General features: G+C 41.5%; 1 protein-coding gene across 5 annotated transcripts in view; it reads right to left on the bottom strand.

The window, feature by feature from the left end:
- Window positions 1-2,594: 2,594 nt before the first annotated feature.
- akr1a1a (aldo-keto reductase family 1, member A1a (aldehyde reductase)) overlaps window positions 2,595-17,429 on the bottom strand; it is a 36,311-nt gene continuing 21,476 nt past the window's right edge. For 3 of the 5 annotated variants that reach the window (XM_067985342.1, XM_067985341.1, XM_067985344.1), the window contains 6 exons: window positions 15,794-15,945; window positions 13,186-13,381; window positions 10,931-11,130; window positions 7,495-7,567; window positions 4,684-4,770; window positions 2,595-3,147 (listed from right to left, as the gene is read on the bottom strand). In XM_067985342.1, coding sequence (XP_067841443.1) covers window positions 3,082-3,147; window positions 4,684-4,770; window positions 7,495-7,567; window positions 10,931-11,130; window positions 13,186-13,381; window positions 15,794-15,945 — 774 coding nt within the window. In that variant the 3' untranslated portion in view covers window positions 2,595-3,081. Of the gene's footprint in view, window positions 3,148-4,683; window positions 4,771-7,494; window positions 7,568-10,930; window positions 11,131-13,185; window positions 13,382-15,793; window positions 15,946-15,983; window positions 16,084-17,429 lie in introns of all 5 variants that reach the window. The other 2 variants (XM_067985345.1, XM_067985346.1) reach the window with 1 other exon arrangement.

Below are 17,429 nucleotides of genomic sequence, written 5' to 3'. Positions count from 1 at the left end.
TGCGAGCTGATAACGGCGCAGTGAGGGCAACAGGGCACCTGGGACCTTGGTGAACAACGGGACAAACAGGCTATCTTCTTAATCAATGAGATTAAAGGATTGAGAAATAAACAGAGGAAGGATTGAGAAGGAGGGTGAATTAGAGTGGGTGAATTCAATGTCAAACCAGGTACAGAAAGAGAGATAAAGAGAGGGAAAGAAAGATTGGATTAAGAGAGAGAAAAAAGAGACAGAAAGGAAAAGTAAGAAAAAAATATTAAAAATTTAAATTTTTAAAAATCTAAGACAATTCACAACCTGAAGGAATGAGACTCCACACTTATAATTGTTCACTTTGTGGCGAGAGGTTGATTGACAGTCATGAGCAATTATCATGTTGTTAAAAGAGTACTTATGCTGTTAATTACTAGGCTTAACTTTCTGTGACAAGTTTAATGAGGAATTAATGTGCAAATGCAGCAACTTCATGAAAATCAAGGGGAAGTTGAGGGCGAGATGCCGAGTTCGTGAAACTAACGGCGGAGTGACGCAAATCGGCCAGCAGCTTGTGATTTGCAATTCACAGGGTATGTCTTCCTCGCCACAAGTTGCTGGCCGATTTGTGCATTAATAATGGCATGCGACGTTTAGACACCTTTATTCTTTCAGCAAAATCTGGGCCATAATTTCTGTTTAAACATCCATCATGGTGGCAGCAGTGGGCTTGGCTTCACGCCACACCACCGCCTCCTGTTTCAAGTGGGAAATTGTCAAGACACCTCATCCTGGCTGTGCTTTCCTGTGCCATGCCCAATTCTGGAGGAGAGGGTGAGTAGGCAATTTGCTACCAGACCTCCACCACAGCTATTCTGAAACCAGACACTAGGAGGTGCCATAAGCCTGGATTTTCCCTTATTGTACCACACAATTTCAGGCAGCACGGACATGATGATATATTTCCCATTTTCTGTCATTACTGCCTCATTTAGGGGCATACAACATTGCTAGGTGCTAGAAAAAGTGGAATTAAATTTAAAGGCTGACAGCAATACAGACCATTGCTTCAACATCTACCTTTGTGCTTTCTGAAGTGGGGCTTTCATTTTTCCCGCCTCACCCATTCTATGGAGGCCACTACAGGATTAAAATTGGGACTACCTCTGTGCTTCTTGGAGGAAGATGAGGAGGAGGAAGAGAGGAAGGCAGGCTGGTCAGATACCATGGAAGAGATATGACGTTCACCCATTCTATAGCATGTTGCTTCCGCTGTTTAGCATGCATGTAGTCCTGAGTTGTAGCTTCACCAGGTTGGCACCTCATTTTTAGGTACGCCTGGTGCTGCTCCTGGCATGCTCTTCTACACTCCTCATTGAACCAGGGTTGATCCCCTGGCTTGTTGGTAATAGTAGAGTGAGGAATATGCCGGGCCATGAGGTTACAGATTGTGCTAGAATACAATTCTGCTGCTGGTGATGGCCCACTGCGCCTCATGGATGCCCAGTTTTGAGCTGCTAGATCTGTTCTGAATCTATCCCAGTTAGCACGGTGGTAGTGACACACAACACGTTGGGTGGTATCCTCAGTGCAAAGATTTCGTCTGCACGAGGACTGTGCGGTGGTCACTCCTACCAATACTGTCATGGACAGATGCATTTGCGACAGGTAAATTGGTGAGGACGAGGTCAAGTAAGTTTTTCCCTTGTGTTGGTTCGCTCACCACCTGCCGCAGGCCCAGTCTGGCAGCTATGTCCTTCAGGTCTCGGCCAGCTCGGTCATCAGTGGTGCTACCGAGCCACTCTTGGTTTTTGGACATTGAAGTCCCCCACCCAGAGTACATTCTGTGCCCTTGCTACCCTCAGTGCCTCCTCCAAGTGGTGTTCAATATGGAGAAGGACTGATTCATCAGTTGATGGAGGGTGGTAGGTGGTAATCAGCAGGAGGTTTCCTTGCCCATGTTTGACCTGATGCCATGTGATTTCATGGGGTGCAGAATCAATGTTGAGGACTCCCAGGGCCACTCCCTCCTGACTGTATATCACCGTACTGCCACCTCTGGTCGGTCTGTCTTGCCTGTGGGACAGGACATACCCAGGGATGGTGATGGAAGAGTCTGGGACATTGGCTGAAAGGTATGATTCTGTGAGAATGGCTATGTCAGGCTGTTGCTTGACTAGTCTGTGGGACAGCTCTCCCAATTTTGGCACAAGTCCCCAGCTGTTAGTGAGGAGGACTTTGCAGGGTCGACTGGGCTTGGTTTGCCGTTGTCGTGTCCGGTGCCTAGTGGTCCGATGCCGGGTGGTCTGTCCGGTTTTGTTCTTCTTATGACTTTTTTTAAGCGAGATTTTACAACTGAGTGGCTTGCTGGGCCATTTCAGAGGGCAATTAAGAATCAACCACATTGCTGTGGGTTTGGAGTCACATATCGGGTAAGGACGGAAGGTTTCCTTCCCTAAAGGACATTAGTGAACCAGATGGGTTCATTAAATAAATTAAAGTTATATTAAAAAATTGCGACAGTAGTTATACACTTAACACAAGTGCACTATATTTAAATTAATTTACGTGAGATTGATGTGTAGAACAGCACATCACTGAAAAAAAATCACTTCGGTCTCTGCTTTTAAACAATTTCTTTAATTTTTGATGTGTAGAAGACAGTCAGTAAAAATAATGATTTAACATACATCTTAGTTCTAACAATGCAGCACTAGCAATGTGCGTACTAACACACTGCACAATTACATTCTTACTGGAAGTCCATTGCCTTTAGTGAGGTTTTTGAAAAGCCCACTGAAAATCAGCACCCAGAATTTTACTGATAATTGTGTCATGTTTAATTATTGAATTGTTCAGAAATGATTGAACTTTTGTTAGATTTGCCACTTTTAAAATCAAGTGTGTCCACCTCTACTTGCCTTACCCAACCATATATGGTAGCGATTATGTATGTCTTAAAGAAATAACTGTTTATATGCTTGAGATTAAAGTTATTTTCCCATATTTTGTTAATTGTTCCATCAATTTAAGAGAAGAAATAAAAGTTGATTTTAAAAAAAATCTCCAAAATATGTTAGGGATGTTTTTGGAACCGTAGATTGACCTTTAGTAAGGCTCATTAAAAGGGAAGTACGGATGACTTGAATCTCTCCAAACTCTCATTCCATCTCTCTGCAAAAGTAAAGAAAGGTCAATCAGGTCCTGTAGTATTTCTGGCCAGTCGCACATTTATTCAATGGCGCTTTGAAACGTGTAAATTTCTGTGCAGGAGCAGGTTTATAAACTGGTCAGTCAGCACCTGAAATGTTAGCTTGCTGTTCTCTTGACACGGTGACTAACCGGCTGATGTTTCCAACATTTTGTGTTTCTTAGGTTGCTAACATTTGTAGCTTTTCTGCATTTTTTTTCCAATACAGGTAATTGGAAATCACAAATAAACTGGCATTTCAGGTGGCAAATTCTGTAACAGTTGTGCTGCTTTTCACATCTTTATCAGTGGACCTTCTGCAGTGAGCATTCTCCACCATGACATTAATTGGAGGCATTTCCATAAAGAGAGAGGGAATAAGGGGGAGAAAATGGCAAACCACCCGAGACTGATGTACAGCTGCTGGAGGCCAGTTACAGGGTGGCATTGCTGAGGACTAGGAAGTCAGTTGCTAATCCTCTCAGACATGGAATGGTACACAGTGTTATGGTACACACGGAATGGTACACAGCACTATGGTACACAGCACTATGGTACACATGGACTGATGCACAGCACTATGGTACACATGGAATGGTACACAGCACTATGGTACACACGGAATGGTACACAGCACTATGGTACACACGGAATGGTACACAGCACTATGGTACACATGGAATGGTACATAGCACTATGGTACACACGGAATGGTACATAGCACTATGGTACACATGGAATGGTACACAGCACTATGGTATACACGGAATGGTACACAGCACTATGGTACACACGGAATGGTACATAGCACTATGGTACACATGGAATGGTACATAGCACTATGGTATACACGGAATGGTACATAGCACTATGGTACACATGGAATGGTACATAGCACTATGGTACACATGGAATGGTACATAGCACTATGGTACACATGGAATGGTACATAGCACTATGGTACACATGGAATGGTACACAGCACTATGGTACACATGGAAGGGTACACAGTACTTACGGAACACAGCACTATGGTTCTGGGGAGTTTCCAATAAACAGCTTGCTTTAGAGGAGAAGCAGTAAATGTGAGTCCCGATTTTAACACCCCGCACCCGAGAAGAACAAGGCGTGTTACCTCCCTGTTGGTGTTGCACTCTCGTCAACTGCAATTTTTACTCCCAAAGAGGCCCAAACAAGGTAAGTTTAAAAAAAATTGTAATGGTTCCTTTGTGGAGCAGGCGGTGTTTACCTTAGTGCCGGGAACTGCTTCTGCAGGTCTGTGGTGCGGCCTCTTGCCATCCGAAATCTCACTCCCACTCGCTAGCCACCACGTCATTCCCACTGACTTTGGTGCACAGCACTACGGTACACTCTCTGCCTCAGGATGATTAAGCCCGGAGGTTAAAATGGCTTGGAACACTCACCACCGTGGCCAAGTGAACTTGTTGTCTGTTCTGCTGCCTGTATGTTTGCCCCCAGTTAAAATCGCAGCTATCAAGACTACTTTTTTTTTTACTTACTTCAATTGTTGGAACAATCAATCTTCCATTGCAGTCAAGTGATTCAATTTGTTTCATATCTTCGTTAGACAACATGAAATCGAAGACCTGTTTTATGAGACATGTATTTTCATATGTTCCCATTACTTAAACCTTGAGTTCAACATTACCTCAGTTAGTGCATACATGAAATGTTAAAGGAAATGTTTCACTTCTTTTAGTTATTGTAGTAGACTCCTTACTGTCAAAGTAAACAGCAACAACAAAAATTTAAATAACTAATCAATTGATTTGTTGTGATAACCACACAGTATTCACTTTGCTAAACAGATCTATATAGTCTGACACAGACTAGGTAGATCCCAGGTTCAATCCTGGTGCATGGGAACACAGTCACCTCCAAGTCACACACCATTTTGACTTGGACATAATCGCTGTTCCTTTATTGTTGCTGCGTCAAAATCCTGGAACTCTCGACTTAGCAGTATTGTGGGAGCACCATCACCACATGGACTGCAGCGTTTCAAGAAGAAGGCCCACCACCACCTTCTCAGGGAAACTAGGGATGGGCAATAAATGCCAGCTTTGCCAATGACACATCACTTGAGTGACTTTTTAAAAATGAACTTTGGGCAATTTTCATCACTTCTAACTCTCAATTCCGGTCATTAGAATTTTCCATTCCTGCCTCAGATGTCTTCGTTCCGATTCTTCAACATATATACAATAACCAGTGTCTCAGTGTGTGTCACAATCCGAGTAATGGAAGGATACAGACAGTGTTTATCATCTGACTCTTAACCTTGACGTTAGATTGCAACTCTGAACTCACTGCCTACATATTAGCTATGAGGAAAGATTGGATAGGCTGGGGTTGTTTTCTTTGGAACAGGGGTGATTTAATTGAGGTGTACGAAATTTTGAGGGGCTTAGATAGATCGAACAGGTAGGACCTATTGCCCTCAGCAGAGAGGTCAATAACCAGGGGGCATAGATTTAAAGTGATTGGTAGATTAGAGGGGAGCTGAGGAAAAATCTTTTCACCCAAAGGGTGGTGGGGGTCTGGAACTCACTGCCTGTAAGGATGGTAGAGGCTGAAACCCTCATCATAAGTACTTGGATATGCACTTGAAGTGGCATAATCTACAAGGCTACGGACCAAGTGCTGGAAAGTGGGATTAGGCTGCGTAGCTCTTCTCGACCGGCACTGACATGATGGGCCGAATGGCCTCCTTCTGCGCCGTAAATTTTCTATGTTTCTTCTATGTTCTACATATGTTGTCTTATATAATGTTTCCTGGTTTAAGGCTCAAAACGAATACCTCTGTTTTCCAGTAGTGTTTGGGGGGTCCCACTGCCCCAATACTGTGAGGTTCATGAATTGAAACTTTAGTGTAATTAATTGGACTATACAAATTCTTTTTTCCGCTCAACTGCTATCTCCCAGAAATATATTTACAGGGCTCCACGAGGGAGCCTTTAGTAGATCCGGTAAGTTTGTAATTTTGTCAGTCTATTTACAGACTGGTTTGTTTGTTTTTTGTGGCTGCTCGTGAATATTATTATGTTTTAGTAAACACTTACTGGGTACTGAACAATTGAGTCACTGCACACTTCCGTTTATCTCCGCCCTTGCCACAGCACCGCAATGGCCTTAATCAAAGTCATAAATTACATCCTTTGTGACTGAGATCATGATGCATTATTCCTCCTCATCCTCCTTGACCTCCTTGCAGCCTTTGACATGACCAACCAAACCATCTTCCTCCAATGCCTCTCCTCTGTTGTCCAGCCTAATAGAACTGCCCTTGCTTGGTTCAATTCTCACTATTTGATTGCAACCAGATCATCTACAGCAATGGCTTCTCTTCCCACCCCCACACAGTTATCTCCGGAGTCCCCCATGGATCTATCCTTGGCCCCTTCCCCTTCCTCATCTACATGCTGTCCCTTGGTTACATCATCTTCAGACATGGGCTCAGTTTCCACTGTATACTAAGGACACTCAGGTCTACCTCTCCACCACTTCTCTCGATCCCTCTAGTGCCTCTGTGTTGTCAGACTGCATAGACAACATCCAATCTTGGAGGAGCTGCAATTTCCTCTAGCTACACCTTGGGAAGACCGAAGCCATCATCTTTGCCCCTGCCACAAGTTCCATACCCTTGCCACCAATTCCACCCCCTCTCTAGTTACTGTCTCAGGCCGCTGCCAGTATATCCAAGTTCCATTCACCATCACTCCTGTCCTCGCTGACCTACACTGGCTGCCAGTCCCCCAAAGCCGTAAAATTTAAAATTCTCATCCGCGTGCTTAAATTCCATCATGGCCTCACCCCTCTCCATCTCTTTAACCTCCTCCAGCCATACAATTTTCTCCCCCGGTACTCTCCATTCCTCTGGCCTCTTGTGCATTCCCCCTCCCTTCACCCCACCATTGGCTGCCATGCCTTCAGCTGCCTAGGCAACATGCTCTGGAATTCCTTCCCTAACTTGTTCTGCCTCACTAACCCCTTAAAACCTACCTCTTTGACCAAGCTTTTTCTCACCCCTTCCAATATCTCCTTCATTATCTTGGCATCCATTTTTTTGATTATGCCTCTGTGAAGCACTTTGGGAAGTTATTCTACATTTCTACATTAAAACGCTATATAAATGCAAGTTCTTCTGTTTATTGTTATGCCATACATACACTTTTAACATCTTTGTTGAATTGTATTGGTCTTGTATTATTAAATCAGAAGCATGATAAATATTATCAATTGCATACTCAGATGCCTAAAACTAGTTGAAGTTTGCAAATCATTATGCCATTGACAGGACAAATTGTTACCTCAATATTTTCCTTAATCCTGGATGGTGTAGCACTCTTTGGTATGCATGCTATTCCTTTTTGCACTTGCCACCTAAAAGTGAAAAAAGTTTGATTTGGTTTTCAGTTTGTTGATTTTTGTGTGGCAGAGGATTTTAAATTATTAATCTGAACACTTCTAGTGTCCATCAGTGTATATAATAAATATGAAATTAAACTTAGTTAGTCCCCATTGGAACCAAGGTTTAACCAGCTTAGGAAAATAAACTCTATTGTCTTTTCAAGCTGCCAAAACTTATGAGTGAACTGACATCTTAGTTTAGTGAGTGGTGGCCACTGTTGTGTCTGAGTTCTAGGGAATGAGCAAGTGATTTCAAACAACGTATGTATAAAGAAAGTAGTATTGGTCTGTGAAGAGATGGGGGCACTTCAGAGGTTAAGATCAAAGGGCACTGATTATGCATAGATGCTTAGTTCTAAAATGATTGGGGTCTAATTTGACTTTTGGATGACCGACTGGGAGAGCATGCCGGACGGTCTCCTGTACCCACGGTGAAGAGTCGGCCGTCATTTTGAGGTCCCGGCCTTATTTACATCGGGCCGAAAAGCTGCGAGGCGCAAAACAGATGTTCCGGTGCAGCTCTCTGGATTAAGGCTGGCCAATATTGGACCACCCTGACTGACAGCTAGGTAAGTGGGGCGGGGGGGGGGGGGGGGGGGGGTCACGATCCCAGAAGGGGGGATCCTAGAGGGAGTGCCGACGCTCTGACCATTTCCGACCTAAAATGGCAACCTAAATACTAGAACCCCAATTTGCATATCGAAAAGAGTCTACCACCTGAAATAGGCAAGTGCTTTGGGTGCCCAGTGGTAGGCACCCTTGAAAATGGCACTGGCCGCATCGTCAGTATTAACGGAGCGGTAAGGATAACAAACTCATTTTAAGGCCCCTTTAACGGCAAGCATAGCAAGCAAAAATTGGCCCCATTCTGTACTACATTATGATTTCATTTCAGTGTCCCCTCGGAATTCTTTTCTTTAAGCTTTAATACCATGTACAATTTACTTGTTTAAAAAAAGTGAATGATGTTTGCTCTGCACTTACTCACCGGATTTTACATTTCCCAAGTGAATGAACGGTGGAAGCAGTACAATTCAAACAATCTCGCTGTGTTCTTATATGATCATTATAAGCCATTTAAAGTTATGCCATTTTCAATTATCCCCAGTTCAACTTTTGATCCATCCAAAAAAAAGTCAAAACAAAACAAATTTGCAAAATAATCAGGAGACAATGTACAAAAATACATCTTTTGGAAGAATTAGGGTATTTGACCCATTGTTTTAATTCATTCAAATGTTCTCTATGGACTCTCCTAGGATTGCATATAGCAGTATTAAACTATGAAGATGGAAAGAATAATAATGGGATGAATAATGATGGAAGGAAGATGATTAGCTTATATCCATATATGTCTATATCTATATCGGTAACCTCCAATCATGTTTCCAAAAATATATTTATCTTGCTACATTCTGATGGACTTAATCGACATAGCATTAATTGGTTCAGCTGAAATCTGTTCTATATATCCACTACTCTGAGGGAAAAAATATTCTTCTGATTTCTACTCTAGTTCAAGAATTGTTAATTTTAAACCTGTATCCCCTAGTTTGCCATTCGTTGTCTAAAGCAAATAGGTTATTTACACATACATCATCTATGCCTCTCATAATTTTAATGACTTGGATTTTTTTCCCTTATTATTGTTGCCTGGGCACAGAACATAGTGCTATAAACAAATTTGATAATACTATGAGAGCCCACATCTATATTTTTAATGAATAATGTTCATTTATTGTTCATTATATTGTTCATTTTTTAAAAATACAAATTCCCTGCTATGGCAGAGATGGAGTTGGCTTCACTTCCCTTTTAAAATGAATAACTCCAACAGATTGATGTGAAAAGCCTACTGCTTCACAGTCTAGTGCCCTTCCCAACTGACTAGGTGTATAGTGGCTGTACAGTCTTGGCGCTCAAATAGTCTTGACAGGCACAATGCTCAGGTGTGGCCCACACGTTTGATTTGGCATCATTTTAATGCTGACATTAACCCATTTCAAGTAAATGGTTAACTCCGAAATTAAAATAATGGCGATTGGAAAATCAGGGCTCAACTCAAGTGTGGAAAGGTCTATTCTTGTGCAATTATATATCTATTACTAAGTAAATAGTGGATGTCAAAAGCCCTAGGTACCTGAGAAATGCCCAGGCCTGAAGATGTCTGCCTGTAATAAATTTTAGAACCCGAGCCAGAATTTGGAGCAAGGTGATCTCTAAGAGGGACATCAGCTCATTCACTGCATGCTACATGATGCTAATTACTTATTAAATCCTGAGCTGGACTTGATGACAATTCACCAAAACTCCTGGACACTGGAAGTATAGGTTATATCGGTAAAATTGAACCGACTGGAAAATTTGACCATAATTCAGTACACTGCTTTGTGTACTGCTTAATAAGACTTATGGGTGAAAACAGCCAAATAATTTTTGGATATTTTGTACTAAGGACAACACCTTGAAAAACACAACCCAGGGCAAAAGCAAGGAAGTGGTTCCCAGAGTCCACTGTATGCTTAGGTTTAAAACATAAACTTCCTTCATTTCTTAATTATTTCATTCTTTATTTTGGGGAGGTTTCCCCCATACCATGCATCATTCCCTGGCCCAATGCAGGTTTAAAATCCGCTACTAGCAGGTATGAGAGGGGAACCTGGATTTTGATTACCCTGATTTTTTTCAAACTGTTGTGCTTGGATCTCATCATACAGGGAGGTGTGGGCACAAACATTTCTAATACATTGATATCATAGAATCTTACAGCAGAGAAGGAGGCCATTTGGCCCATCATGCTTGTGCCAGCTCTTTGGAAGAGCTATTCAATTAGTCCCCCTCCCCTGCTCTTTCCCCACAGCCCTGCAAATTTTTCATTTTCAAGTATATATCCAATTCTCTTTTGAAAGTTACTATTGATTTTGCTTCCACCATCCTTTCGGGCAGTGCAATCCAGATCATAACAACTCGCTGCGTAAAAAAATGTCTCCTCATCCCTCCTCTAGTTCCTTTGATGTGATACTAAGCTGATACTACTTTTATGTAAAACAACTCGAACCAAGAAAATGAAGGGAATGAAAATAGAAAGTTCAGCCAATGTCTACCAGAAGAAAGTCGAACTGGAGATGAAGGGAGATGATATTATTTACCAGTGTACATCTTTGGAACACAGCACTATTTAACAGCTGTGTGAATTACTGAGCAGATTGGTTATAGAAAATTAGAGCTAGTTAGTGAAAGTATAATCCTGTGTGTATGTATAGAAAATATAAAGTAAGAAATAAATGTATTTTTTCATTGAAATTTAATCTTTTATGTATCAAACTGGAACTTCACCGTATAATAACTTGTGCTGGGGATTTTCCATATTTCTCCGCAATTGTCAGTATTCTTGGATCTTCTAACAGCTTTGGGTCACCCGGTCTGGCCCAGGGCCGATCAGGTGACCCGAGAGGGCTGTATGCTGTAACAACGATCCTTCGTTTTGTGCAGTGGTCCACAAGCCGATTTTGGATCAAGTATGGGTGACATTCTATCTGCAGTACAAAACGGATAAACATTTAATTCATGATGTGGAAAGGTACAGCGTTATATTTTCATTTTACAAAGTCTTCAGTGGCTACTCCTGATTTATTCTGATGTTGTGACTTCACTTTTCTTGAGCTATCTAGTTTATGGAAAGACTTGTGAACACTGAACGTTTATAGTAGTGGTGAACGGTTGTTATTCAGACTGGAGGGAAGTATACAGTGATGTTCCCCAGGGGTCAGTATTAGGACCACTGCTCTTTTTGATATATTAATGACCTGAACTTGGGTATACAGGATATAATTTCAAAGTTTGAAGATGACACGAAACTCAGAAATATAGTAAACAATGTGGAGGATAGTAACAGACTTCAGGAAGACGTAGACAGACTGGTGAAATGGGCAGACACATGCCAGATGAAATTTAATGCAGAGAAGTGTGATGTGATGCATTTTGGTAGGAAGAATCAGGAGAGGTTACATAAACTAAATGGTACAATTTTAAAGGGGGTGCAGGAACAGAGAGACCTGGGGATGTATGTACACAAATCTTTGAAGGTGGCAGGACAAGTTGAGAAGGCTGTTAAAAAGCATATGGGATCCTGTTAATAGAGGCATAGAGTACAAAAGTAAGGAAGTTATGCTAAACCGTTATAAAACACTGGTTAGGCCTCAAACTGGAGTATTGTATTCAATTCTAGGCACCATACTTTGGGAAGGATGTCAAAGCCTTAGAGAGGGTGCAGAAGAGGTTTACCAGAATGATGCTAGGGATGAGGGACTTCAGTTATGTGGAGAGACTGGAGAAGCTGGGGTGGTTCTCTTTAGAACAGAGAAGGTTAAGGGAAGGTTTGATAGAGGTGTTCAAAATCATAAATGATTTTGACAGAGTAAATATGGAGAAACTGTTTCCAGTGGCAGAAGGGTCGGTAACCAGAGGACACAGATTTAAGGTGATTGGCAAAAGAGCCAGCGGCAACGTGAGGAAATTTTTTCTACGTATTACGAGTTGTAATGATCTGGAATGCACTGCCTGAAAGGGTGCTGGGAGCAGATTCAATAGTAGCTTTCAAAAGGGAATTGGATAAATACTTGAAGGAATGAAAATTACAGGGCTATGGGGAAAGAGCAGGGGAATGGGATTAATTGGATAGCTCTTTCAAAGAGCCGGCACAGCACGATGGGCTGAATGGCCTCCTCCTGCGCTCTACCTACAGTGATACCATGATATCCGAGTATAGGGAGTACATGGTGTTACTTAGATAAAGATTTCACTATTCCTTTGAACTTTGCTAAAAAGAAGAGATGCTCCCGTGCGTGAGATATTGGCATAGCTGCTATGTCATGAACCATGGAGTATTAGGTCACGAGTTTGCACCTGCGACTTCCCACGTGGTAAATGCCCAGCATTACCATCGTGGGGAGGCACCAAACAGAGACTAGCCTAGACTCTTCCTGTGGGAAGGGAAAGAAAATCAGATGGAATCATCCTGCACTTAATGGCACTCAGCCCAACAGGCACTAGCAGTGGGTGATCCTTGTTAGAATCATAGAATTGTACAGCACAGAATGATGTCACATGCTCCGTTGCACCTGTGCCAGCTCTCTGAAAGAACTACTGGCTTTCCCTTTTCCCCATACTCTTAACATTTTTCTTTTCAAATATTTATCCACTTCTCTTTTATACTTGCAGTGCTTTTCACACAAGTTAGTGATCAGAAGAAAATATATTCAGTGGTATTCAAATTGAGACTGGAGTACTACAAGAGAGAAAGGACTGTACAGCACTCCTAGCCATACTGAAGACGCAGGCTCCCAGAGTGCAAGGAACCTAGTGATGCCTCAGAGATAGACTCCTGGAATGAATCCATTGCATCCGATATTCCTGTTGGTTTATTCCATTTCTTTGCATGTGCTTCTTCAGTTATCGTTTGACCACTACATATATGTTCACATTGTGTTGCATGGTATGATAAATATATGTCCTTCACTGAAAGTCAGTTTCACAAAAAAAAGTTTTTAAAAAGGTAAGGCAAATCTGCAAATTGTCATGTTGGCACAAACCTGATTAACAACGGGTCTGTATGTTGCAATAGATAGTAGGTCATCTATTTGCTTTGCATTGAAGTTGGATAAGCCAATTGCCTTGACCAAACCCTTTTCCAGTAGTTTTTCCATGGCCTTCCAGGTATCCTTGTAATCAGTATTAGCGTAACGCACTGTTCCATCATCATTCTTCGGAATCATAATGTCACCACGTCTGCAGGGACATAAAACAATGTAATTATCTGCTGGGAGATGGAGTTCATCTCCGCACTGCAGCTCAGAGCTTCTGCAGTCTGCACTCTCATTTGTGTCTCAGTTTAGCTCATCAGTTTGATTGGAAATGAGGCACTTCACTTCATCTACCCCCCTACCCCCCCACTCCCTAATTTGTAAACTATCTGCTCTACTTTTTGGTCCCTCCAAGCACCCAACATTCCTCAGCTTTCACCTTTGCTGTTGAGCCAGAAACTAGTTTGTGAGAACACTTTGATCTGCCCTTGTCCCTTCCTTTGTGGAAATAACTCATTCCATTATTAGCTTTGGCATGAGTCCAAAATTAATAGTGATTGTGGGCAGTAGAGTGGAAAACTGGTTCCAAAATCTTATTGCTGATTTAAACAGCAACATTATTTTTATATTAAAAATTGCACTTAACTCAACCTCCAGGCATTGCTGCTGGCTTATTGATTGTGCTGCACTAGACCAACAAATGTTAAGGTAGGGCAATAAATGCCGGCCTTGCCAGCGACGCCCACATCCCGTGAACGAATAAAAAAAAAACTTCTTGCCACCCCCACACCTATCCTTGTTTCTAGGCCTTCAGTTGAAAGTTGGTGGACTTACATTGATGGTGGTGAGAGAAATTATTTCTAAACTTGTGTATTTTTGAGGACTAGTAAGAGGTATGGATGCTGTATTTTTAAATAGTCAGCCCAGTTTGTATATTGTGCAAGTTTATGCAATAGTGCAACCTAGGTCTAGCACTGAACCTAGATTGTGGTAAATTATTTACTGGAGAATAAATGAGATGCACACCACATTCTCTGTTCAGCTCAGAAGAAAAATACTAGCTCATTAAACCATGTGCATACATGCTAAAATTACTTGTTGATTACTTATAAAGTACACAGAGCAGAAAGATAAGCAAGATAGTCCAATTACTGCTCAGGCTGTCTGATGGCAATTGCTGTACAAAGGTTGGAAGGGATCAGTGTGTTCAGGACTGGGGAAAGGAAGGACATCCCAGTCAAGATGCCACGAGAGTGAAAGTTCAGAATCTCACATTGAATCTCTAGAACATTTGATCTAAAAGATAGTTATAACAATTAAAATAAAGTCTAGACTATGCTAACCAGAGCAACAGAAGGGGAAAAAACTGATATATGAACAATTCTCAAATGGTAAGGACAGCTGCAATTACAAAACATTGATACTGGTAATATCCATATGTTCCTGGGACCAGAATACAAGCAGCAATTCAAGTTGGAACCCACATGAGTGCCTTTACTGAGTTCGGAATAATCAGCACGGGTCATTTTATATTGCAAAACCCAGGTCATGGCCATCAGTTTCAAAGACACTATTTGTTAAATAAGCTGGGGATTTTCAGCCTCAAAAAGAGATATCTGGAAAGGGATTTTATAAAGGTATAAAATATATTTAACAGGTTACAAAAAGAAGAGGTATAAAATATATTTAATGGTATAGAAAAAGTATACCTAGTGCAATACTTGAGATATTCTATCGCAACAGGACAAGGGTAAATTTAGGACCAATGTTGGGGAGGAATTCTTTACGCAGAGGGTGATCAACAGCTGGGACACATCAGGATTCTTGAGGCCAGGACACTGGATTCATTTAAGAAAGATTTAAATGCTGTAATGGGGAGACGGTAGGGTTGGTATTCGGGAAGTACTCAATCAAATGGACTGAAGGGCCTTCTTCATTCAAACCTATCTTGTGATTTTGTGAGATGCTTAATGAGATCAGTCACATATGAGATCATGTCTCCATGGGACTAGCAATAATGTATGCTCTACTTGAAGGTGGGTAGTGTTTTATTCTAGTAAATTAGTATGACATTTTTTGTACATAAGGCTTTACTATATTTTCAATTGTGTTTTCCAAATGCGAGAGAGAAAATAAAGCGGGGATTTAATGTTTGCTGCACTTTAGTTACCCCCTCCAAGGAAGCTGTCAGTGTTATCCATTTCAATAACTTTCATATACAGATGTCATCATGCCTGTGTTTTGTTTTATATACAAACTAAAATGGAGATACTCACCATTGTCAGGGAGTGTTGCAGGGTGTCAGGGCTGTGATATTCACTAAATGTTATAACCTCTCCTGTGACTTCATTATTGCAGCATTTCCAGGCAATAATTTTCCATAGATTACTAATCCCAAACCACATGGATTATTACTGTCCAGTAGCAAACAGTGAGGAGAGTTAAATAAATACTGTATTTTGATCTTGTTTGTTTTTCTTAGGCTTTGTTACCTTACTTAAGAAATGGTGAGAAGATTGTGGTTTAAATTCTTCTTATAATTTAGAAACACAACATATGGGAGTGGCTTAGTAAATTGGAACAAAGAACAATGTTGAATAGGTACATCGATACATACTCAAATGCCAACGGCCAGTGCATCAAATACAAATCTAGGTAGTCCAGCTGTAGGTCCTCCAGTGTCTTTCGGCACGCTGGTTCCACATCCTCTGGGTGATGTTTGGTGTTCCAAAGTTTGGATGTAATGAAAATATCCTGGCGCTTGACAGACTACAGAAGGACAATGAAATTCTAAAAAGCCGACTGACCTTGTACGGTTTCTTTACTCTTTTATGATACATCCTCCAAACATCCCTGGATCCACATTCTGAGGAAACTTGACTAGTGATGCCCCCATCATGATTTTGACTGGAAACGTGCAAACAAAATGACATTGGGTCATGTTAACACATGGGATAAACATACTTCAGTGTGCATTGCAGCAGCAGTTTGATTTGGCCACTATTCTACAATGGTGCAAGGCCTGAGGGATCACAATGTGCGGACAATATGTCATTGAGGAAGAAAGAAGACATAACAAGATAGGTAATCTTTCTTCTTCACACAGCATCCTCCAGATACTGCTGAGATTAACTCAGTGGTAGTCAAGAAGGGGAGGGCCCTAATGATGGGGGAATGGGGAAAAAAAGAGAGACTCAGTCATCAGTACAGATTGGACAAAAATGGAATAATTGACAGCTACTAAATTGATTAATATTTAACGAGGATTACTCCATGTAGCAGCTTTATAAATATTTTAAAATCAATAATCACTTCAGGAAGGCCCACAGTGCAGCCATGGAAAGGATGCAATTTCCCAATCCCTCTATATCTTGTTCACTTGTTCCCTGTTATTCGCTGACCCCTAGAAGTGGGAACAAAAACAAAAATTACACAGCTTTGTTTTTGTTCCCACTTCTAAATAGTTTATTTACGACACAGAAGGGCTCAGACCAAAACCATCCATAACAGTTGAGCAAAATAAAAGGATCCCTGGTACTGGGAAGTGCTTAACAGACCTACTCCATTGGGTGTTGGTTGATACCATTGTTATGGCACTGATCAACACTGAAGAGTGGGAACTGTGGCATTGGCAAGTGCCGAAGTCTCATGCAATGATTCAGATCAGGAAAGTGGGGATGGGCTGGCTAAAAGTTCATCCCATTCTGAACAGGATATAGGCTACTATGTTAGTCCAGAGTACAGAGGCAATGGTGTTGATTCGCATCAAAGTGGATTTCCATGGCACCGTGTGGCAACACCTGTGTGGTGTGGACCCCAGCCAGTGCCAAAGTTCCCACTGTCAGGCTGCCTCCTCTCGAGAACTTGGAGTGGAGATCTATACATCATCTGATTCCAGCTCATACCAAAGAGATGGCGGCACCTCCTTTGAACAAGAGGAGACCAAACTATGTTTGTTTTCATTTTCTTTTGTGTTTTCATTATCCTCCCCTATATTAAAAGGACGTACGCTGCTGATGATCCTGATCAGTGCACGCAAGAAGCTTAGGCAAATTTGGCATCTCACATCATGTTTAAAGGAAAGGCAGCATAGACAGTTATGGTATTCATTGCAACAGTAAATGTGCAGCACCTTTTATAGCAGTGCTTAAAACCTTTTGTATTGCAAGAGGCAGTTATCACTGGGACTAAAGTAGGTACCACATGTGTCCAATGATCTGGGCATTGATCCATACTGTGCATTGGTTGGGTGT

Source organism: Heptranchias perlo, chromosome 1 (assembly GCF_035084215.1).
Source record: "Heptranchias perlo isolate sHepPer1 chromosome 1, sHepPer1.hap1, whole genome shotgun sequence".
Taxonomy (NCBI): domain Eukaryota; kingdom Metazoa; phylum Chordata; class Chondrichthyes; order Hexanchiformes; family Hexanchidae; genus Heptranchias; species Heptranchias perlo.
Note: the sequence above shows the minus strand (reverse complement) of the source record. Positions and strands in the feature narration are given on the sequence as shown.